This window comes from Castor canadensis, chromosome 1, assembly GCF_047511655.1.
Source record: "Castor canadensis chromosome 1, mCasCan1.hap1v2, whole genome shotgun sequence".
NCBI classification, from domain to species: domain Eukaryota; kingdom Metazoa; phylum Chordata; class Mammalia; order Rodentia; family Castoridae; genus Castor; species Castor canadensis.
The window spans coordinates 18,162,253-18,188,579 of NC_133386.1; the positions used below are offsets into that span (position 1 = coordinate 18,162,253).

A 26,327-nucleotide genomic window follows, 5' to 3' on the forward strand; every position below is an offset into this window, starting at 1 on the left:
CAATCCAGCTACTAACTCAACCATATGTTCAAAAGACAGTTATTTAAATCATATTACTATTTGGATATAATTTAAAGCAATCTCCTTGAATACAGAATTTGAAATAACATCAAAGATTTGTTAATTGTAGCTATCAAGCAATATTTAAAAATACAGAACTAAGAGCTTTTATGAAATTCTTAGAAAAATGTTATGGACTGGGACAGATGGATACTTACTCATTTATTAAATATTTACTAAGCAAATGGCAGCAATGTGCTATAGGGCAGAGAAACACTTGCTGTCTACCAGGAACTGAGCATCAACTGGTACAAACAATTCAAATGCAGTGCAGTAAGTGTTACTCACAGAGGCAAGCACAATGTGCTGACTGCAGTATACCAGATTTCCTTACTCAGTTTGGAACACTTACCTGAGACTGTGGGATAGCTCCCAGTGCTTTTTTAAAACCACACATCAATTTGCCTGCTTTACAACTTTGCATATTCATGAGAGATTGTAGCTGAGAAATCTGAAGCCTGACTGATTACTGCATACCTCTCAATGTAATTTGTCTATTTTGCATGGATGCTTTGGAGTTGGGAGAGATGAGGGAAGGGATTTAAATCCTTAGCCTCAAAACTTTTGCTAGGAGGACGTGTCTGTACAGTTTCTTTTCCTTGAATTCAGAGGCATCTATCTAAACGTGTGCCAGTCCACAGGCACAAAAATGATGCAGTATGTAGCACAGAATGACCTGGAGCAGTGTTGCTGACTTGAGGTGTGATCACCTATCTCTGTTATTTTTACTCAAACTGTTCATATTTTTCCTTGATTTCATAAGTTATGTGAAGCCCAGAAAACCTAAGGCCGTGGTTATTAGACAAAATGTCATTATTAATATTTAAATTATATTTTGTTTTGTAAAAATAATTCATTTTCATTATAAAGAATTCAAATACAGAAAACTACAAGTTTAAAAAAAACTGTTCAATATTCCACCAAGAAGAAAAAAACCATTAAGATTTACTGAACACCCTTCTAAAATCTTCATAGAGATAGCTGACCATTGACAAAGCATTTATAGAAACTACTGTAATCCTTCTAGAAACCACAGATTTAATTTTTTCTTCATGCGGATTTAAGATCATTGGTTTAATACAAATCTTTTTTCAAATGTAAGTGTTGATAGTATACATTTCCCAGGACCTGGCTTGAATCTCCATATAGACTTGTAGGAATTCTTTCCTCAGCAGTTTCTTCCTCTGTAGTGTCACATCAGCAGCTTCAAATTGTGATCTGTCTCCATACCTTAGAGAAATTTCAGCTCCACTTGGGCTCCGCCCGGCCTACACTTCAAAAGGACAGGGCTCTGTGGCAGACAGCTGTGGAGACTGAGGCTCACCACACTTTCCTTTCTCTCAAGGATGACATCGTCAAGTGCCTGCAGCTCAAAGTAGATGCCAACAGATCACATACTTTGACCAGTTTCTGTGAAAAGGAAAGTCCTTAAATGTAAGGTTAACAGTTTAAGTTTGGGCTGAAAGTTTGTATCTTTCCATTACTGTGACTTCTGGGGAAGATACATACTTTCAAGTTCATTTAGTCAAGTTCCCTAATAGTAGTAGACTCATCTCTTGAGAACTGCCGTCAGCCTTCCTTTTGAGGCTTGCAGACCTTATCCAGTGACTTTATCATGCTTGTAGTTTTACTTCTCAGGTGTCTCAGGGTCACTTTTCAAACCAGTTACCCTGCCAGCTGACATCACTGCATGGATCAAGAATCTTCTGCTTGTGTCTTGAAGCTGCTCATCTTCACTTGGCCATCAAACCAAACACAAAAAATCTCAATGAGTTCTCGGAAGACATGTCATTGGTTTTTCTTTTCTTCAACTCTTGCCCTTGACACTCAGTATCTTCCTTGCTTTGAAATGCTTTGTCACTAGGGAGTGAATACACACTGGTTTCTTTTTAAAAGTTTTTGTCCACAGAAATAATGGAAATAATAGCAAAGGATCTTCAGTCTGATGAAAACTGGTATCAGAGACTTATCCAAGCAGGTTGTTAACCTAAGTCTCATTTCTCTGCTTATAAACCTGAATGAGGATATCAGCTGGTTGGCTGAGTAAAGAGTTGTATTTGCTTTACAGAAGTTATGAAGTTATACCTTACCATAACAATCATGTTTGCGAGGCAGGTTTCAATACTCCTTTAGTCCATTTTATGTTGCTTATAACAGAATGTTTAAGTCTAGGTATTTTATAAAGAAAACAGGCTTATAACTTAGAGCCTTAATGTCCAAGCTCAAGCAGACTCATGGACTTGACCTGTTGAGAGGTCTCATGGAAGAAAGCAAAAGTGCATGTGTAAGGGAGAGATGACAGGGTGAGACAAGAAGTCAGAAAGGGAATCACAGGTCAGCCTCAACTCTTTTTTTAACAACCCAATCTTACTCAAACTAACCAGGGTCCCATAAGACCTACATTTATTCCTTTGGAGGGTGACACCCTAAAAAATGAAGTGCCTTGCACTAAGCCCTACCTTTGAAGGGTCCTCCCATCCCTTGACATTGCTGCACTGCAGAGCAAGCTTCCAACACGTGGAGCTTGAGCAGACAAGTCAAACCACAGTAAACACCATGAAAAGATGACTGATGTCTGAGAAAAGCAAACCTCCAGGCAAGGGGACTGCTGGGACCATTCTGCTCACTTATTATTCACTTATTCCTTATGTTGTTTATGGAACGTTCATTAAGTCCTTAGACCATTATTCTCTAAATGATATCATGGTTGATGCTTTTTAGTCCTTTGCAAGATTCCTCAATTGTACAGATTCTCACTGTTTCATTGAAATTAAACAGATATAATTTTCCTTTAGTCTTCCCACTGTTTGCACATTTTATTTTCCTAAAGATGGCTTCTTAAAAGAAAAACTGTAATTTTCACTTTTTAGAATGTGACACTTATAGTAAAAGCACAGCTTCTCAAAAGGATAATGCTGAGGTATATACATATTAAATAAAGGAGAGTAAAGAGCCTAAGTCAGCTTGTGGAATGATAAGGACGCCAAGGGGGATAATGAGATTAAAAAACAGATGCTTTTTATCACTTATACATTATTTTAATAGACATTATAACTATTTTCCTATGCTAGAATATAAATTTCATGAGTTCAGAAACAATTCTATGTAAATGTGTAGCATTAAATGAATGCTCCATAAACATAAGGAATAAATGAAATAAATGAACAAAAATTATCACTGAACTTTTATGGAATATAGAGAAATGGAGGGTAAATTAAATGTAAGTCTATTAATCAAAAGGATGATTTGGGGAAATATCCATAGTTTGCATATCCATTATTTGAAATGGAGGGATATCTTTAGTTTTCTTTTTTGTTGTGCTGGGTAGGGGTACATTGTGGCATTTATAAAAGTTCTTACAACACATCATTTATTATACTTGAATTTGCCCCCTCCACCATTCTCCTCATCTCTCCCATCCCCATTTTCTTTAAAGACATATCAATATTTGGGAGGTAAATATTTAGCTATAACAAATTCTTTTTTTCTCCTGCAACCGAGTGTCTTCTGTAACACTGTAATTAATCTTTAAAACATCTTAAAGAGAATATTCTATATAATAAAAGGTATTACATTCCCTTTAACATAGTCAATACTAACAATGTTAGGGCTAAAATGTATCCCCTCAAAATTTGTGTGTGGAAACCCTAACCCCCAGTTTTTCAGAATGTGCCTGCATTTGAAGAGAGGGTCTTTAAAGAAGTGATTAAGTGAAAATGAAATTGTTAGAATGGGCCCTAATCTAATTTGACTGATGTCCTTACAAAAAGAAATGTGGACACTACCGGCAAGTGCAGGCACAGAAGACAAGTTCATGTGAGAATACCTGAGAAGACTACTGTCTGTAAGCCAGAGAAACGCCTCAGAAGAAACCAAAACTGCTGATACTGTGCTCATGGACATGAAGACTCCAGAGCTGAGAGAAAATACATTTCTGTGTTTAAGCCATCCACTCTGTGGCACTGTGTAAGGCAATTCAGATTAAATCTGTTAGGAAGCAAACAGCAACTTATCTCTTGAAAGATCATTGTATCTCCTCATAATGTTAAAAAAGAGGTTTTGTTGAGAGATAAGTGAAAACACACTAAATACTGTAATATGAAACACAAACAATCTTTTAAGTTTAACTTATTATGAAAGAAGATGGAAAATACATTCAGAAATGAAATTTAAACTTGAATACATAATGTGTCAATACTTTTCAGACTTCAGTCATCTTGACAAAAAAAAGATTCATTGGAGGAACCTGGATTTGTATAATTGCTTTAAAATATGTGCTTAGAAAATACAGTTTTTGAACAATTAAGGATAAACAACAATTTCCTTTTAAAGTGGAAAATATTAAAATTACCTGTAGAAATGGTACTACTCAACATTTTACTTTTATTTTCTTTCATGATAAACTTCTAGAGCTGGGCATGTTGGTGCATACCTGTAATCCCAGCTATTCAGGAGGTAGATTGGGAGGAACACTATTCAAGGCAGTATAGGCAAAAAGTTAGTGGACCCCCCATCTCAACAAACAACCTGGGTATGGTGGTGCATGCCTATATTTCCGGCTACATGGGAAGTGTGGGTAAGAGGACCATGCTCTGAAGCCAGCCCCAGGCAAAAATAAGAGATCCTAGCTGAAAAATGACTAAAGCAAAAAGGCCTAAAGTGTGGCTCAAGTCCAGAGTTGGTCATTACTGTAGGGTATTATTGTGAACATGACACTTAACTTCTGTAAGACTCAATTTCCTCTCTTGAAAAATAAAAGGGTTAGAAATTTGAAACACTGTAACTTAATGAGTTAGTGATTTAGAATAGAATGAAAAGGAACAGATTTTAGTTGTGTTAGAATACTTTAATTTGAAAAGGAAATCACTGGGAGTGATAAAGAACTAATGAAAACAGCACTCCATTTAAACTGACTTCAAAATTACTTCAGCTTTTGCTGAGAAAATAAATTAATCATTACTTCAATAAATATGCTCTCATAACTAGAAAAACACAGGGGCTATGATGGTATAATCTGCCCCATGTTAACAAATACCATATGAAAAATTATATAGTGTAATGTCTAGAACTTGAGAGGTACTCATTAAAACAGAGCTATTATTTCTATTTGTTTAGCATAGCATTTATTTAAGTTACTATAATTCTGAATCTTATTCTTTAATCTTTTTAGTGTTATTTCCTTCCCTAACTTCATGTAATCATGCATTTTGGTAATCATTCTTACTATATGAAAATTAAATTGGAAAATGGGACAGGTCACAGACATGGAATCCAGCTAGACATCTACTTTCAGCATGAAACAGAATAATAATGAAATAGGAATCTTGAAAGAAATGGTTCAAATTTACCAGATAATGCTAGTACATGGGCCATATTTTCTTCATTAAGGATATCACCAAAGTTTTATTCTTTTTTAACAAAAGATATTCTACAATTATTTTTATATAAATTAAAAATAACAGGACTGGCGGAATGGCTCAAGCAGTAGAGTGCCTACTTTGAAGTGTTGTAAGTGTGAAGCATAGAGTTCGAACCCCAGTCCCACCAAAAAAAAAAAGCTTTGCTGAGTTTCACTCTTAAATTTTTATAAAATATAAAAATCGAGCAAATAAACAGTTGATATTTTCTAGATGAGTTATAGAAATTGTTAATAGTATAGGAAACATTACCGATTATGAAAATGTTTAAGATTCTATCAACAAAAATTTATCATAAACAGGCAAAACAAATTACTGTGTGCATTACATGTATGTAACTTTCTTTGTAGATTTTATAATTATAATACATTCTGCTGTACTTTGTACCAAAATGATTTCTTTTTAGAATGCTCTTCTGATATGTGAGTAATGAAGTCATTGTCAGAATCATTCACCTGATTCAGCTGTCAATGAGAAAACAAGTATGAAGTTAGGCTTTGGGTAGTGGGTACTCCACAGTTTGCCCTAGTTACCTTTCTTTTGAGTCTGATTTTTGAGGAAGGTAGATTTCCAGGCATTGTATGTTCTGCCTAGGTGATGTGTACCAAAGTAGCATACAATATCTGATGCTAGGACAGAACTTGACAACAAGCCATGTGTTGCCAGATACCATGTGGTAGAACAGGGCCATGCCAAGTTATCTAGTTATGAATAGCATGATAGGTTTGTTTTTGAATCCTTACTGCCTTCATTAAGCTGTATTAAGAGGTAATACAGCACAGCGTTAAAGAAGACAGACAGAAGAGTTAGGTTACCTGGGTGTAAATTCCACTTTGTCTTTTGCTAGCAATGTAACCAATACATATGTAATTTGTTAGTTCCCTCATTTATAAAACAGGGAAATAACATTCACTAGCTCACTGAAATTACTCAGAGCATTAAATGAGATAACTTATCTATTAAGAAAACTTTATTTATGAACGGCTGGTACAATGCCAGCAAAATTATAATGGATGAGTACATTAAAGAAATTATTGCCCTGGTCTCAGTTACCTCAGCTGTACTAAGAAGGCAGTGAAGAAAAAAAAAAAGGTTGATTTTTTTTTTTCTCCATGTTTGGGTTAAACTACTGAAAGTGTGAACAGCTCCCTGCACCACCAATAGCAAAACACACACACACACACACACACACACACACACACACACACACACAGTTTCTTCATATCAGCAGTGGTCACTCTCAATGAACAAACAAGTGAAACTTAGAGACAAAATCATTCAATCAGTCATCACACAACGTTATTCTTCTACCACTGTCAACCTTAGCATTTCTAAGACTAATTCTTACACATTTCTTTACGAGGTCACCACATATTCACTTTAGTCTACAGCTGTAAGTGTTGTGGACTGAGGTAGAGCGGTGATAACTTTAGGAGGGTAAGGAGATATATACATTTTACCAAGTATGGGTCAGATATTGGCACAGTATTCAGAATGCTCAAGGAGCACAACATGTCACCACAGAATACACCAGTCTTGACCGAGGGGGTCCCCTGAGAAAAACTATAAACTTTCTTCTAATGTTTCAATTGATATTTTATATTTCCGAATAGCATACTTTATGTTAATTATTTCAAAATTAGATACTAATGTAGAGAGATAAACTAATGTGTCATTTTTGAACCACAAAACTTTGACTGTTCAAAATGGGGCAGTCTCCATTTGAAAAAAGAAAAATCAAGACACTATCTTTCCTTTTATATGCCAAAATCTTGGGATTAAGAAAAAACACCAAACAATTCCAACAGAAAACAATAAAATTACCATCAAATTGAAGAAAATATTCTTGAAGGTTGAGAATAACTATATATAGCCATACAGTAACAGATTTTGAAAAGATAAAGTTAACATGTTCCCTAAAAAAATGTAACTAAAGAAACAGGCATGACAAAAAGCAAAAGAATTCATAACAATCCTAAAAAAAAAAAGCTAAATAATAGTCCCTGTTCTAACAAATTTGTTATTGAAATCTTTCAAAAAGTTAAATTCAAGTATTCCAAGTTACATATTCCATTTAAAACAAAGAAAAAAATGGAAAGTGGGCAATACCTTTAACAAATCAAATATAACCTGAGTACCAAAAATAAGACAGGAGATATTGTAACAAATTTAATTCTGTGTCGCTTTCATGTGAGATAAAATTTCTGGGCAATTTAATCCTAAAAGTTGCTTAATAAAATATATGTAGGAAAGGCCTTTGAACGTTTTACGTTATGACACAATAAAAGAACCTTTAATGTACTCTTAGGACAGAATATGTTATAAAGGAAATTCGTTGAACAGTATTATGCTATAGTGCTATACAAAATCATTACCAACAGATTCACTAAAAAAAGCCACAAAGAGGTAAATTATTGATTTTCTTTAAATGAAAAGCCCTTTGCCCAAGAGTAAAAATGTAAAAAACGACCAGAAGAGCTAATAGTCATTCACCATTAATATGACTAAACAGGGTTCAATTTACAACATGTACACAACATGATGTTATTTCTGTGAATTTCTGAAAATTTAACGATGTACTAAGCATTATAAATTGAGAAAAAGTAAACCTATTCTAGCTGCCTAGAAATTTACCTAATTTAGTCACACAAAGGAGTATGTGGTAGAAGGCCTGGGGATAAAGAAATAATAGAAGTGTATAACAAAGAGTTTAGATGCAAATCAAAGGTGACATTTACCTTCTAACAGTGTTTTCTCAAACTTTAAAAAATTTGGAGAACATCCAAATTTTTTATGACCAGAAAACTAATTCGATGATGTTCCCAAAGTTTGATTATATTTTTTCCTCAGTTTTAAACTATGAGAACCTTAGATAGTAATTCATTTTAGTTCATTTTAAAGTATATCCACAGAAACAATCAGAATGAGTGTAATGAATATTTTTACTGTGTATGTGTGTATAAACCCAAACTGGTATAGATTATAGATTAAAAGAGTGAATCCTTTAGAAAACTATTTCCTTGAAATTTGAGGTTTTGAAAATATGAGATGGAGTAAATGTAGAAGAAAAATACAAATAAAATTAAAATGAAAAATTACTTCAAAGCCTAACTTGAACGTATAAAACTGTGATACTTATAGCATAAATTGAACCCTGCTTTATTTTTAAATAAAACAAAAGTTAACAGAACAATTCACACTGTAAGTCAAGAGAAAGAACTGCAATCCCAATTTAAAAGATTTTAATAATTATTGGCCCAGTGAGTTAAGAAGAGACATAGCCCAAGAGATAATTATTGTTTAGCACAGGAAACAACAAATTAATATATACAAGATGCAATGCATTGGATAAATTTTCTGGTGTTGGGTTAGCATTGCATATAGCAAAGATTAGAAATAAAATAGAAATTTCTATTTCCTACCTATATCACTGGCTACCATCTTGGAAAACTTTCTGCTTTTGGTCTTCACTGAAAATAATATTTTGATATGAAACGTCAAAATCTAATCAAAGTAAACTAAATGAATTAAATATAAATAAAAGAAAGTACTTTAAAATAAAGATACTATACCCTTTTCTATAAAATTATTCATTTTTTGTTCATCATCTGAATTGTGTGGTGATGAAGAACCTACACAAATGAAGACAATGGAAGGAACAGGCACACAGTCAGTCACAAACACTGTCACAAGAAAAAATACAAATAAAAAATCTGGCAACCTTTAAAATGAGTTCTCACATATCTGAGTACAAAGAGAAACTGTTTATATAGTTAATAACAATTCTGATGTTATAATGCAGAAATAAGTAGTGTAGTAACTTTCATGATCGAGCCTAATTTATGCAAATCTTAACTCCATAGTCATCTTAAGCAACAATAATTTGATCAAAAATTTGTTGAATGTTAAATGTTAAATAACACAGGAATAAAAATGTAACTTCTAAAGACCTATTCTAATGGTAGCTCATCCACTGCATTTTTCACAATCTCCCAAATTGTAAATCATTTTCTCGCCTTTGAATTCCCATACTTGTTCTATGTGCTTATGATGTCAATCATTAAATATATTATTTAAAAAATTTACACACATGTGTCCTTCCTCACTGAAACAAACCTCTAAAAGGCAGAGCACACAAAGTCTTCATTTTTGCAACCGCTTTGTGATCATCAGTGGAGTGTTTTTCATGTACATGTCTCAAGTAAATATTGCCTTATTTAACAGAGCTTTTCAGCTAAAAGTAAATATGTAGAATATAACTGGAAGTAAATGAAAAGGTTTCTTTTCTGTGCTTAAGAACAATTTCAGTAAAAGTAATGAACCTTAATGAACTGGTAAAATTCTGATGCTCTGTACCTGCTACCTGCCTCCCCCCAGACACTCTTTTCCTTTGAACAGATGGCAAATATCTTTGATGGTCTCTGACCAAAAAAACCTGCCAACATTGACAGAACCAAATTACTACTATAGTAGTTCTTTTTTAAAATTTACTCTTCAAAAAATCCCTATTATTTTTTGCTAAATAGCATTTACAGATCCTCATAAGACCCGTATCAAAAAATATTACAGAAGCAACACTGAACTCAGTAATGTTTCTGGGAATGGAAATAGGCACAGTTGTTTTCATATAAATGTAATTCAAATTTCAATAATATAATAGTCATGGTATGTCATACATAATTTAAAATATTATTGTCTTTACTCATACTAAATACCTATATAAATGTTCCAAAGTGATCATAGCTTTGATATATTTCATATCAGAGTGACAGCAGGGTGATATCAACATATAATAAAATTATAAAAATGTTTGGTGTTTTCAAAATAAAAACACGTCATGCAGGTTTTAAATGTAAATAAAACAAGATTAATTTTTCTCCTAACTGAAAATGCCTACTACCGGTTGTCATAATTTCTGTGATAGTTCAGCCAAAAGTTACAAAATGATTTTCAATACATTCTACTTGAATAAATTTACCAAAATATTATAATTAAATAAACATCTAAAATTTCTACAGCTTATTGTTTTTTTTCCAGGTTAAATAGTAACTCCTTAAGGCAACATTTATATCATGATATGTGTGGCCCTTCATTTAAAAAAAGACAAACATATTTCTGGAATCTCTCTAACATAATATATTTACATATGTATACATATAGATGCATTACAAACTCCATCATTACTAAATGTGCTCAGTGAAGATATCTGAGTTCCGTGAAATAAAGGTCACTTTCATTTGTTCATAATGCATATATTTGATAGACAGAATTAACTTTCTTTTTCAGAGGGACTGCTGGTTTACTTAAAAATAAAGGGAAAGGCAAAATATTTATTATTTGTATTTTCTCACTATATTTTCTGAAGAGAGCTTTCATATTAATTAAACAGCTGAAATTATGGGATTTAAAAGCTTTTCAAAATTTTCTCCTTTTTACAAATTAATTTTAAGTAAACACATTGGTTTTGATAGAAGGCATATGGTGACTTTACATGTTATAATACTGATCATCATCTGAGTATTTACGAAAAACTCATTTAAATTTCCAATCCACTTTTATACATTTCTTCCTTTCCTCTACAGGAAGGAATTAACTATATTGGGTTTAATAATTTATATGTCATTTAATTATTTTATTTATTTATATCCTATCTCATTGCAGAAAGTATTTGAGGCTATACTTTAATTACTGATTTTCATATTAAAGCATGAAAATTGAGGCTTTTTGGATTTATCTCAAGTTCATTCAATCCATTATTCTTTTTTGAACAAATTCATGTGTGTGTATGTGTGTGCATATGTGTGTGTGCGCGTGTGCTTATGTGTTAGTTACTGGAGGAACTTGGGAACTTGCGCTTGATAGGCAGGTGCTCTACCACTTGACCCATACTCTGTTCAAATTCTGTTTTGAATGAATTTGCATTATTGAGACTGAGTGATAACAAATTCCTTTATTTCCCAATTAGAATGCTAACAAGGATGAAGGTGGAAAATGGTAAATATGCCAAAAAAAAAAAAAAAAAGACAATTAACCATGACAGCAAAGATTACTACTAACTATCTCAAAACAGGCAAGTACAGAAAAACTTACATAAGTCATAAGAAAAGTGTTTAAAGGGTAGCTTATTAGGATCTCATTCTAGCTTCTATTGTAATTCTCCTAGTAACTATGCAGGAGTGACATGTGAAACATGTTTCAGACACAATTATTGCCTATGACAGTTTGCCATTTAAAAGCAATCTTTCCTGACATGGAGAAATAGACATAATTCCTCAAACAATTCTTACATCTCTCAGTGCATAATTGAAGGCTAAACTAGATAAATTATGGGTTCTATATTTTAAGGATTTGTGACTTAGCAATGATGTTTTGAGGTCACAACTTTTACTTTGCATTTCAAACTAACAAAGATAGAAACAAGATTTAGTGTCATGTGGATTTCTGCATATTAAAATTATACTGTCTTTTCACATGGGTGGAAAGCAAAATGCATTTTAAAATGTTGAACCCATACTTGAGTTTCTCTAATATGAGGAAGACAGAATTTAGAGGGCTTTGGACTGGAATTTAGAGTAAACCTTTATGCAGTTTTTATATTTATATATTTATATTTAAATATCCTTTTATTTTCTACAATTCTCTCTCACCTGGTAATTCTAAATTTCTAGACATACATGCCTTTTGAAAGTTTGGGTTTAGGATAAAAAGGAGTATTAATTTACCTAGGCTGAATCTTACTAAAACAAATTTGATAACCATTTAATATCTAACATGTTACATGTTGAAATTATCCATTTTCACTTATATCCTTAACATACTGACAACTGCATTCATGTTGCCTTTTAGGAAGGTAAGAAGATCAGAATTACATTGTGCAGAGTTAGAGAAAGAAGAGTAATAATGAAAAGATATTACAACAATAATTTCCAAATTTAGAAAGAACTCCAGTCCTGTGAGATAGAAAACAATTATTCAGTTTATGTTATTCATTTAAACTTTGTTCTACTAAGGTTAAGATTTAATATTAGTTACCAACGTGGTTCCTGTGGCTCTATATGCTTTATTAATTTAAGAGCAAACTTAAATAGCAAGTTTAAAGAATTAAAAATATGTGGATATATTTTAACCTAAACAAATGATCAATTTGTGGAACATCAGGGAAAAGCAATTGTAAAAACAAAGTAACATGAAAGATTTAACACTTAGATTAATAAAAGAAAAACTGAATAAGAGGGAATAAAATATCCTGCTCAGTATGTCCCATTCTTACAATTCTTTCTGATGCAGAAGAAACACTAATGGTTGAAAACTCAAGAATAATGTTACTTATATTACTGTCTTTCCAGTAGAAATCTGATGAAAAGTCCCAGTCAGAAAAAATTGAGTATAATTAAAATTAAGAAGTCAAGTAGGAAAGTTTTCATCCAAGAAAATAATAAATTTAAGATCTCAACTGCAATGGTTCTCAAAGTTATGCTCCTTTGTAATGTTAATACATACACAAGTCACACAAAAGTCCATTTGGAAATAAAAGAGAATTGCTTTAATAAGGTAATAAATATATCAGAAATTATTTTGATAAAACCCAAAACAAATCTAAGTGGTATACAATTATCCTCATTGTCTACATGCATCCTTAGATTATAAATATCAAAAATCTTTTACAACATTTAGGGCTAGAGGTGTAGCTTAGTGGTAAAAGAGTGGTTGGTCCTTGGTTTGATCCTTAGCACTGCACAAAAAAAATCTGTCACAACATTTAAATGGATAGTATTCAAGGACTAAAGAAAAGTAGATTACGTGATGAACTTTTCTTTCTTACTACTCCAAACTACTACATAAAGCCCACAGCAGCTAGAGTAAGGCACAGATTACAGATAACTAAAACATTAGATCCAATGGGAAGGAGTAAAATATATTTTCTCTAACAGCGTAAATATTAGAAAGTTAAGTAAACAATTATATGACTATGAACAGATAAAAGGTATGTATTTTTACCAGCAAAGCTGCATTTCTCTTCATTTAATCATGATGCAAAGAATAAAGTTATGATTTTAAGGACACAAATGTGACACAAGTTTCTTATAGGTATATATTATGCATTCATCTATAAAAACATTCATATGTCATCTTGGTTTTCATAAAATCATAATTCTTAATGAGATAAAAACCAGATTACCAGAAGTTGGAGATTTGCAGCGGTCCTCTGGGACAACAGTCCCTTCACTAATGTCACATAGACCTGCTAAAAACAAAACAAAAAAAAATCACATCACATAACTTCACATAGCAGTGAAGTTATCTCCCATTTACAGTGTACATTTACTGCTATTCATTTGAAAAAACCCAACACGATTGTTGCTGATGTTATTCTCATGAGGTTTGAGATGGGAATATTTTGATATTAAAATATCTCAAGCTAATTTAACAGTAATCAGCTAAACAAATGAAAACATAGTTCAGAGGAAAGACTTTTCAATGAGATAATTTATTATTCTCAAGGATATTAGCTATGATACAAGATTTTGTTTAAAATCAAAAGTGTGGAGGAAAGTTATATATTCCTTTTTGAATTTTTAAAGGAAGAACAAACACTTATAAATTTTGTAATTTTTACATCACAAGAGTTTTCAACTCAAACTTTAAAATAGTTTCCTCTTGAATATCACCCTTAAATATTTTCGAATAATTAAGAAAATATTTTGTAGCTCCAAATTTTAATACTTAAAACATTGTACATATCTTGAAGGGCTATATATCTTAAAAGCCATAATATTACATTTTTAAAGACCTGTAACAAAATATGAATTACATGAAACTAATCTATTCTAAATAATGTCCTAAATTCTTAGCAGAAATTATACTGAAATATTTTATGTTATAGAGAAGAGCTAAAAGCTATGGTAAAATACAAAGTAGACAATTAATATGAATATTAATTTGGCTGGGTGACTGAAATGAAAAACATTTCCTTGCAAACTATTTAAAAATTATTAATAAAGATATATCCATTGGACTAGGCGAGGCAATAGACAAGGGACTACATGTCTGCATCTTGGAAGAAGTCAGCTGACACATCCATGTACGAGCATGTTTGACAAGTACTTGCTTTCCCATTACTTTCATGTAAGGCACAATGCCACAATCTCTACACTCATGAAGCAAGCTTTTACAGTAACGTTTTTGGAGAACACTGAGTAGTGAATTTGGTTTATAACAACTCCTTTATAGTTTGAATTTATATCTGGAGACAGTCATTGCCACTGTTAAGAGATATTTTTACCTGTGGAAAGTGCTCCACACATTAGATAAACTTTTACCTTTTAAAAATAACCTACTTTAAAAATGAAGAGGAATTACAACATAAACAGAAATATAATTATGAATATCCCACACTTCTTACATTAGTTATCCAGCAGTTTTGTTATGTTGTTAACATATACTGTTGTGGTCGATAGTAATAAAACAAAACCTTGAGTGCCAACAATGTGCCGGTCACATGATTAGATATCACACATGCTATCTCAGTGATTATACCAACTCTCAAAAGGAGTAATTACCTCCATTATACAAACGAGGATGCACAGCCTCAGAAACATAGCTGTTTTAGTATCACAGAGTTAAAAACAGGATAGAAACTATAGTTTCCTATCTATAAATAACTTTTAAAGTCTATTCGGCCATGAAATGCAGTAATTACACTTTAAATGGTGTCAATTTTGATAAGCTCACCATCTCTTTCAAATGTTCATATAGGAAGCTTGATTTACTATTGAAACTATTCAATAAACAAACCACGTATTATCCAACAAAATATATTAACTAAGGCATTCAAGGTTAATGTTAGGGCACAAACAAATTAACATGACACTGATCCAATAAAACTGCATTTACAAACTCAGGCAGTAAACCAGACTTGATCCACAGGCAGCATTTTGCTAACTCAAGGTTTGAAGCATCTTGGAAATTGTCAAGCTGAATTAGATATTGGGTCACTGAAACCTGTGTCATTCACCAAAGTATTACAGAATTCTTTATCAAATACCTCATTAACAGCAAGAGATGTTATGTCAACAGACTGTCATACACCATCAGCCATCAGATTAAAAAGTATAATCAATTCTGCTCACTAAGCTTACATTTAGTGAGCTTCTGCTGACATGACATTCACTATCATCTTCATTTTCTATATGCATACAAGGCATCAGTTACAGAGCAACTCATTTTAGAATTGTGACTAATTTGTACATCGAATTAACAGATATGTAAAATAGTGGACTCTCACCAATTTAGGGTACTTTTTAAATTCATAAATTTCCATTCATTATTGTTTGGTACGCCTTATTGACATGAAGTAGATTGTGCTTTAATTTCTCTTAGTTTTCACATTTTCCAGAGAGAAAAATCATTCTTTTTAGTGGAGAGGTGAGAAACAAAGCTATTTAGTTCTACCTCTGTTTTTCAACTGTCATTTAAAACCATCCCTAAATTGGGGTTCTAACCCTTTCTTTACCCTATTTTCATTGTTACATTTTTTGTAACATGTACATTTTTTGTACATGTTTTGTTACATTTCTCATTATTTAGAAATCAGCCTTACAATTTCACACAGTACTTACTGGTCTATGCAACATTGTTATACATTTCTTAATTGTGTCCCTTATTTCACACACATGCACACAAGTTTCACTTTCTATGGTTTTAGTTACTCTGGTCAACTAAGGTCTCAAAATGTTAAATGGAAAATTCTACAATATTTCCTAAGTTTTAAATTAGGCACTAATCTGAGTAGTGTGATGAAATTTTTCACTGTCCTACACAGGATGTGAATCAATATGCCAGCATAATATATATGCTTCTTGTCTGTTAGTCACTCCAGAGCTGTCTCCCTTATTGGATGTAAGGTAGCATTATTGCAGTATTTGTGGTCAACTAACTCACAATAAGAGTGATGCCGGTTTGCCAAAGAAAAGTCATAAGGTATTTATTTTAAATATTATCCCATATCTTCTCAAGAAGGATTAGTACAATACAATAAGATATTTTGAAAGAGAGGCTACATATACATAACTTTTACTACAGTATATTGTTACATAATTATGTAATTAATCTTTATTAGGAATAATCTTACTGTGCCTAGTTTCTAAATTAAACTTTATCATAACTGTGTGTGTCTAGGACTAAATGTAGTATATGTATATACGATTGGGAACAACCTATGGTTCCAGGCATCCACTGGAGGGGTCTTGAAATATATCCCCTGCAGGTGAGAAGAAATACTGTAGTATTTTTGTTTCTCACAATACACATATAAGCAAAGAAGTTTTCAGCTCATATTATTGAGTTCCACAGCTATTTCTTCTTTTCTATCTTGTTGAAAATACTGAAGAGTTCAAAATAATTAGAGTTACAGTAAAAAAAACCAAACAAAACAGTGCTCATTTCTACAGAATTCTACCCATAGCTTTGGGGGGGGGAAAGCTTTTCTAAAATCTAAATATGGATTTCTGCGTCTAATTTCCTTCTTTATTGTTATCAGCTTCCAAGAGTAAGCAAACACTTTTTCTCATGTGTTCATCACTTCCTCCTCATTGATCAGAGCTTATTTGGGCATCAGGATAGAAATTTCCTTTGTGTGTCCTTCACCTTTTGAATGATAAACTGAGCAGCAAAACAAGATATATATGATCCTAAGTTTCATGTCAGCAGAATCATACCAGCTATATGGTAGTTTTATAATTCCACAGTTCGTATTTTAGTCAATAGTTCAGCTGTATTGAAGTACAGCTGTAACACATTAAAAATTAAAGACTAATGTTTTATCTTATAAAATAAATTCATGAGTGACACTGGATTCTCAATAAAAATACATAAGTATCTATTAGTACTAAACAAATTTTCCATTCAAACTGACCTATTAAAAAAGGATGAAGAATGATCTAATAACATTTGGATTACATCTAAATAACATTACACTTCAGCAAGAATATCATTTTTATATCAATGCAAATAAAGAATTTTATTATCAATTATTCTATAATTAATTTTATTTGAAAAATAGATAAATATCTTTTGGAGCTCAAGGCAAAAATATTCTTAAGATGTTATTTTAAAACACTTCTTACTTTTATTTATTATTAGTAGTATTATTGTTATTTTGTAGTGCTGGGGTTCGAGCCCAGTATTTCAGTACGTTAAGGACATGCTCTACTACTGAGCCACATCTCTAGCCCTAATTCTTATCATTTTTATTTAAGAAACCCTGAGTATTGATAAAGTGAGGCCCAATAATGATGGATAAGCATCTTAAACTATAGTTCTCCTAACATCTAATTCTTCAATATAAAATGAAGCAAATAATAAATATTATGGAGTTTAACACAGAATGAAGTAATTGCAGTGAAATTTAAGAAAACAATTTTTAATTGCATGGTAAAACTGGTCTCTATTCTTAGATTTTGCCTTAAAATTACTAGCAACTTCATGTAAACTACTATAAGATATAAACAAAGCAATTAGTTAATTTAAGGATTAGTAAAGTTTTACCAGTGTAAAACTTTTTTAATCCTCCAGAAGTTTTTAATCCTCCAGAAAAGCTTCTCTGCCATAATAATGTTCAAATATTCTAATGCTAAATATTCTAATGCAAATATTTCTTTGTTTTACAAAGAAATCGTATAAAATACCTGCTATGAATCTAATGAGAATATATCTTTAGATATAAAAGAATTTAGTTAATAACCCTTTTTATAAACAAATGAGAAAAAAAAATAATGATTTAACATACAAAGAGTCAACATGCCAAGACATAAATGACTTACTTAAAAAAGAAGAACGGAGTTTTTTCACAGATTCAGAATAAAAGTTAGAAAGGCCGCACATGCAAGAAGTCATAATCAGCACACCTTAGTGAAGCAATGAAAAGCGAAATGGGAAGAAAGGAGACAGAGAGACTAGAATGGAATGGCTGGAACAGCAATCTCTGCTGAAGTTATTACAGGACAAAATGATCAGACTCACAAACAAAAATGCAAAACTTCGCAAAGAAAAATTCAACCATTAAGCCAAAATAGTAAAAAGATCTGTATTACTTTTTTCTCCTTTTCTCATGTGTTACAAAATTGGTACTATTAGTAATAAGGTATTGAGAACAACTGAAAAATGTATTTCATAAAAAATTTTATTTACTTTTTGCTTTATTTATGTATTTTCTGCCATAAGAGAGCAACTGAAAAATGAATTTTAGACAGAACTTTTTTCGCTTTATTTTATTTATTTATTTACTTAGCCATACTGGGAATCAAGCCCAGGCCCTTATAGATGCTAGGCAAGTGTTTGGCCACTGAGCTACACACCCTGAGCTCACAGAGAATTTTAATTCAGAGGGATTAGGTCACAAAGTATAAACCCATTTTCTAAACAGTACTCCAATGCACACTAATATCTGCAAGTGAGTTAAACATGTCCTAAACAGGGTTTTCCTCAATTTTTGGTCTTCAGACAGGCCCAGGGGAAACTGAAGCCAACAAGTCAATTACTTCTGGAGGTGTTACTGGTATACCCTGTATGCCGTGTATTAATGCCACATACACCATTAAGAAAAACAGGCCAGAGGTACTGGACAGATAGTGAACTATACATATGTGCTCTATGAGGTTATTAATGCTAAAACATTTAAAATTAAGACCTAGCAAACACAAAAAGATGCTATAAAGAGAATTTTAATTGAATATGGGCTTGCATTGAATCAAGGCTAACTGAGAATATTATATACACATAATATAATTACTTTTGAATCCGTATTTTTTAACACAGGAATGATTCCTTTGAGTTAAATTGCTGAAACAATTGTTTGGTCTCACGGAGACAAACAATACAAAAGCCAAGAACTCTGAAATCAAATTTTGTTCTATAATAATGAGATAAATATTCCTGTCATTGTAACTTTGATAAAGAACTGTATTACTATGGTTCTTTCTCAACATTAATTGGAATCTTAGAATATTAAAAACAAAAGCAAAACCAATACAAAACAAGATTCATACCTTTTGCCTAGATAAATAGTCAGAAAAGCAATTTACCTAACTGAAGCACTTGTATTCACAGAAGTAAATCAGCATTTATAGAAACCCTAAAGCTCAGGATTTTTTTTTCTTTTTACCTCCTGAAGGTTGTCGAGATTTACGCGGAGATCGTGGTTCTCTCCGATAAGGATCATTTGAGCCATATAACTCAATGGTTCCCAGGTTGAGCAGTACTGCTTTCTGGAGGTAGTCAACCATGGCAATGCCATTACAGTTGCCAAAAACCACTCTGGGAATAGGAAAAAAGTAAACATTTTAGTACAACAAAGATAATGTAATGTGGTCTACAAGGTTAAAGGTCCTTCAGAAAATTCTTCTGTAAAACAAAAGACAACCAGGGACATGGAAATATAGGTTAAGTATGCAGCTCCTGGAACTACTTAAATCTCCTGTGCACATTTCAATTTGTTCAGAAATATCAATATCCATTCTAGGCAATGTAATATCCATTCTTCTGCATTGAAAGCATTTTGAGCACTTCAGAATAAAGTCCCTTCTACTAGGAAAACAAGGAATTTTACAATTGGGGAAAGTTTTGATAATCTCTACTGTGAAGCATAAAAAGAACCCAGGTACCAGCAGCTCACACATGTAATCCTAGCTTCTTGGGAGGCTGAAATCATGAGGACTGAGATTTGAGGTCAGCCCTGGAAAACAGTTCTCAAGACCTCATCTCCAAAATAACCAGAGCAAAATGGACTGGAGGTGTGGCTCAAGTGGTAGAGCATCTGCTTTGCAAATGCAAAGCCCTGAGTTCAAACCCCAGTCCCACCAAAAAATAAATAAATAAAATAAAAACAAGGTTTAAGAGGTGTTCAAAATATCTTTTTAATCATGGATCAAGCACTACAAACTATCTACTTTGAATAAAGGATTATTATTTTTTTTAAGATCTCATAAGCCAGAAGTTGAATGCTGACATGTACAGAGGAGCTAAGTAACTAGTAAAAGACACCAGGAAAGAAGTGAGGGTGACTTGAAAAGTGTATGCTATACCTAGAGGAAAACCATCAACTCAGGTCCAGCTGACTACTGCCACACAGTATGTGTACAAGTGGGTCAGGTAATTAGATTTATTAGTTGAAGCTTCAAATATGGGTTTACGTATTACGTAGTCCTGCCAACTAATTCAAATTTCAAAAATGCACAGAGAGAACCAAACAAAACACATCTATGTACCCCATGAGACCTCTAATAAACTGACTTGTAAGTCATTTTGAAATTTCCTTTTCCTTATTCCCTTTTTGTTTCCTTTATGGGTTGGGAAAATAAAATGTTTAAAAGGAGGAGATATGTGCTCTTACATTGTTAAGACAAGCAGTAAAAGACACCAGAGGAGACTACATCAGACTATAACCAGTCTAAGTTGAATGTACAAGTGCAGGAGATAGATGAGGTGAAGAGAGCTACCAGAAATACAAAAGATAAAAGAATCCCTAAGGAAAAACAAAAACCTGCACATGATAAACTGCTAGAAACAGAGTTTGGAAGTGATTTTGTTAACTGCAATATGGATTTTTGAAATAAAAAACCCAACAAATGCCTTACAGGCCTACCATATTATAATAAAAATATGTGTAATTAGCACTATATACCCAAAGGCACAAAGGCTTAAACAGATAATTAAATAAAATATAGTTGTTGTATAGATTAACACTTTGGCAAACTACTATGATGGCTTTACAATTTATACAAGTTAACTTTGGAAGTAGAGAGAATAAGTGACAAAATTACAATTTAGTAGTTACAGAATCAGTTTGAAACATAGTCTTCCAGGTTCATGTTGCTAAACGTTAATGTATTATTTTAAGAAAATTATCCTGGGGATACAATCAGGAGAAGATATACTGATTTTATAAGTTTATCTCAAATGTTTCACTGGCCCATGAAATGTTTACTTTATATAAGGAAGCAGCAGATCTAGAATAAATTATTTAGAACAAAATTATCCTCCAAAAAACATTAAGTTTAGTGAAATTAAAGTTATTTAGCAACATTTTAGGGGATAATACAATAAAGTCCACCGTTTTTACTTTGAAAAGTGAAATAATGTATGGAAACCTATAAGGAAATGGGAAAAAACCTAACATATACTTACAATCCATAGGAAGAATTGACTGCCAGGCTGGTTATCTGTTGCGGTGGTTCTCCACTGACCCATACCAACTGAATAACAAGTTCTGTCTGATAACCTGGAGATTGTTTAAGTGGTGAGTTTTTAACTCTGAAAAAAGGAAAATGTGTTATTTTTAAAATCCATTTTCAATTAATTGATTGCCTTATGTAATTATAAAGTTATACATAAATAAATCATACAAGAATAGTTTTATGTATGAAACTATTCTAGATTTATTTAAATGTAAAAACCAGAATTCTGTCCTCTATAAGCATTTAATCTAGTTGGAAAGAATAACATATACAGAAATAAGAAAAAGAAGAAAGTTTGTATGCAAATTCTACCAAATTCAACATATTAAATTGGGGAGGATGGCAGGGTTGAAAGTGAAGAGAAGAGAAGTGGAAGGAAAAAGAGGGAAAATGCAAAGAAGAGCAAGGGTGGTGAGAAGGATGAGAAAAAGCAGCAACTCAGAAATTAAAAACACATTAGAAAAAATATGAGTTAGAATTAACTCAATGGAAAGTGAGTAAATTAATATACAATTAAAGTAGTTGTAAGCAAATGTCAATAATTTATTTTTGTGTGCTACTTTTTTCTTCTTTTCAGGGTAACTACAGATTGAACTCAGGGCTTCCTAGAAAGACTCTACCATGACCCCAGTACTTTTGCTTTTTTTTTTTTAAAGTTAGTTTTTCAGATAGGGTCTCATGCTTTTGCCACTCTTGGACCACAATCCTACTAACTCTGCTTCCCAAGTAGCTATAGATGTGGGCCATGACACCCAGCTTTTAACTATTTTTACTGTTGGAAAAAAAACAAACCCAAATTCTACTTTGACTTTGAGGTGATAGCACTTTGAATACACAGACTTTTTCCTCTATCATTATGTTATGTTAAAAACATAAACTGCTCTTGCAAAACATAGTCAACCAAGATAAAGAAGCAGGGAACTCATATTCAAAGACTAACAGGAATACACATAGCTACAGTGCAGTGTGTGTAACAAAAGCATCAGCTCGATACAGCAAAATGTACCAGAGCAAGATGTTTGAGGATCTTTAAGGTGGCAAAGATTTGATGTCAACAGAAGGAAATGTAGGCTTTTGAAAAGCTAGAGTTTGAGTTCTGGTTCTAGCAATTACCAGCTGTCTTTGCATCTAACAAAGTAAGGATATTACTACCTAGTCATAGTCTGAGGAAACAGTCAACAGCTATGAAAGTGTTTTGAAGATAGCCAAATTACACAAAAGTAATACATTTTCATTATTAAAGAATTAAATGCCAGTAAAACTTTATAAGAAATATGTGAGAAAGATTAATTTGGCAAACATATGCATGTCCTAACTCCAATTAGGAAATTCCTATGATTTTTTTCTGATGTGAAACAATTCTTTAAAAAAGGTAGATATGAAATATATTACCAAGTCAGAGTTAATAAGGCTCGTGAGTTTCAGGAAGGTAGAAATCTTGGAACTACTCTTAACACTCTGGTACAAAAAAGGTACTCAAATTTTACTGAATAAATGAATAAACTGGAGTCTGAATTTAGGTAGTACAGAAGAAGAAAAGAAGTCAGAATGGTTCTATGGTAAATAAATAAAATAAAATAAATGAATGAATTTATTACATAAATGATGTCAGAAAGGAGAGGAAGTTTTAGGGTAATATGTAGCAAGTCTGATGTGACAGTAGGGAACTGTAAGTTGAATTACTCAGAGGCAGTTAAATGTTCCCAAATCTCACAAAGAATAAGCTTATGCTAAATTTATATTGTTCAAATTGGGATAAGCACATTAGCAAGCAGGAGTGGGAAAGGGGATTACAGAGTGTGAGACTTTCTGAGGAATACTTAGCTGCACTTGTCATATTTATATTAGTAAACTTAAGGTAAGCAATTTATGTGTGTGACTTCTTCATCTACTGTGACTTGAAACTAAGAATATCTTTGATTGCAAACTCTTTCCCAATAATTGCTTTAGCAAAATATGTAAAGCTTATTTCAACAATCCTTTGGCTTCTGCTATACAGTGAGTGCATGAAGAAGGACGGCAAGAACACTACTCAATATTGATGCTCCCAATATCATGGTTGAAAGTAAGAACACCTTAGAATCATTTGAGTTCATACTTCTGTGGTGAGGAAGACCAGAGCAACCTCAGCTTCTGGTATATAGTTACTACCTAAGAGTATGTCATCCAGATTTGAGGGAAAGTGTGAACTGAGGGCATTCCTACTAGGAACTGAGCTATCTAAAGACAGTGTTTGCACAGGTTTGCATGCAATGCACTCAAAACTGTACTCTGCATGATGTAGAATTTCTGATTCTTGTCAGGAACACCCACTATTCAGCTGCAGATGTCAATCTCAAAGGATTAAAAATAACAATGTAGGCATTTTTTTATCTCTATCCAGAGACAGCCATAGCATAGCTATAGGCTGAATAGACAGAATGAACTGTTTTCTCCTTATGTAAATTAGACATAGAAGGTTAACAGAAGTGATTCCCCCAGCATACGAAATTAGCACATTGGACTAGGTTCTCAAGAAGAGAAGCAGGGCTTCCAGGGATAATTTTGCAGCACATACATGGAAGTACTTAAGACTTAAGTGATCACAACAACATAACCCCTAGAATTTTCATTATAATTAGTATAAACAATAAAATCACTTAAGGAGGAAAAATACCCAACCAAACCTGATACAAAATCCTTAACTAAAAAAAACGGGATATAACTCACTGATGGAGTTTTTATGAAGCTGGTAAAAGAAAGAAGTAAGGAAGCCCACTTTTTTTTCTCTCACACTGTGAGCACTTGGGGTAAGTCTGCCAGGGGCTGTCTTTCTCCTGTGCTCCTGCTGCAGGAGGCAGCCTGTCATCAGGAGGTCCACCTGGCTCTTGGTCCAGTTGAGACCAATCACCTTTATTTTCATCACTCCCAGAAATTATATTAATTTCTTCATGTGTTAAGACATATGAGGAGATCCAAGACGGTGACTAGGGCACAGAAGCAGAAAGCGTGAGCTCCGTGATTCCAAAACCTTGCTGAGATGCTGGAGGAAATAAAGCAGTAAGGGGAATCAAAATTTCGACACCCTAAATCCGTTGCCCATGGAAAGCTTCTCCATGCCATGTTACACTGAGAAAACACGAGTGCTCCCATCACTGCCAGAAGCCAGAAGCCAGCTCCAAACCTGCTTGGGAGACTTTTGGCAAACCAAACAGGATTCAGAGGGAAATGAAGAAAATAGATACCCAATTCGGGACTCCAACAAAACAAAGATAAATGATACCAAGGAACCCAACAATGCCCACACCCTAAAAGAAGAAATCCTGCCAAGTAATCACTAGAATATCATGAAGATGTTGGTTAACCAAAATGTATAAGAGGCACTCAAGAAATTTCAAGACACCAAAAATAAAAAATATGAGAAGACACAGAAACAAATAAATGAACTCATCAGAGCCCTAAATAAACACCAAAGTGAAACGAGAACACTATGGAGAGCTAAATGAATTAAAGATGAAAATAGACAATATTAAGGAGGAAGTGACCCATGATATGGAAGACCTCAGAAAAAGAATGAAACAGAAATACAAAACACAACCTTGGAAGGCCAGTTCAGCACACTAGAACAAGCAGAAGACAGAATCTCCCAACTTGAAGATAAAATGGAAATTAAAGGAAAAACTGAAGAACTATTAATCAAACAACTCAAGACCTGTGAAAGGATTATGTAAGAACTCACTGACTCCATCAAAAGAACAAACCTGAGAATCATGGGCACTGAAGAAGGAGAAGAGGTGCAAACAAAAGGGATTTGTAATATATTCAACAAAATAATGACAGGAAACTTCCCAAACCTAGAGAAAGCTATGCCCATTAAGGTACAGGAAGCCTCCAGGACACAAAACAGACTTGACCAAAATAGAACTACCCCAGGACATATTATCATTAATACAACAAGCACAGAGAACAGAGAAAGAATATTGAAGGCTGTAAGAGAGAAAAAACAAATAACATACAAAGGTAAACCCATCAAAATCATAGCAGATTTCTCAATGGATACCTTAAAAACAAGAAGGGCATGGAGTGAGGTATTCAGGACACTTAATGAAAAGAATTTCAACCCTAGGATACTCTACCCAGCAAAACTATCATTCAAAATAGATGGAGCAATAAAAATCTTCCATGATAAGCAGAAACTAAAACAATATATGACCACCAACCCACTACTACAAAAGATTCTTCAAGGAAATCTACACAAAGAAAATGAAAGCAAACAAAACCCATGAGAGGACAGGCAGCACCAAACCACAGGAGAATAAAAGACAAGGAATCAGAGAGTAACATCAATTCAGCTGCACACAATCAAACCCTTAAACAACAAAAACAACTAAATGACAGGAATCACCACATACCTATCAATATTAACAATGAATGTTAATGGACTTAACTCCCCCATCAAAAGACACTGTCTGGCAAACTGAATTAAAAAGGAAGGTCCAACAATCTGTTGTTTGCAGGAGACCCACCCCATTGACAGAAACAAGCACCAGCTTAAGGTGAAAGGCTGGAAGAAGACTTACCAAGGCAATGGCCCCCAAAAGCAGGCAGGAGTAGCAATACTTATCTCTGACAAAGTAGA

General features: G+C 33.0%; 1 protein-coding gene across 10 annotated transcripts in view; it reads right to left on the reverse strand.

Annotated features, from left to right (window-relative positions):
* Positions 1 to 26,327, reverse strand: part of Stxbp5 (syntaxin binding protein 5) — a 164,425-nt gene that overhangs the window by 38,789 nt on the left and 99,309 nt on the right. For 2 of the 10 annotated variants that reach the window (XM_020168715.2, XM_074072480.1), the window contains 5 exons: positions 21,660 to 21,785; positions 19,639 to 19,790; positions 13,657 to 13,719; positions 9,050 to 9,109; positions 8,900 to 8,947 (listed from right to left, as the gene is read on the reverse strand). In XM_020168715.2, coding sequence (XP_020024304.1) covers positions 8,900 to 8,947; positions 9,050 to 9,109; positions 13,657 to 13,719; positions 19,639 to 19,790; positions 21,660 to 21,785 — 449 coding nt within the window. Of the gene's footprint in view, positions 1 to 8,899; positions 8,948 to 9,049; positions 9,110 to 13,656; positions 13,723 to 18,298; positions 18,383 to 19,638; positions 19,791 to 21,659; positions 21,786 to 26,327 lie in introns of all 10 variants that reach the window. The other 8 variants (XM_020168714.2, XM_074072476.1, XM_074072510.1 and 5 more) reach the window with 5 other exon arrangements.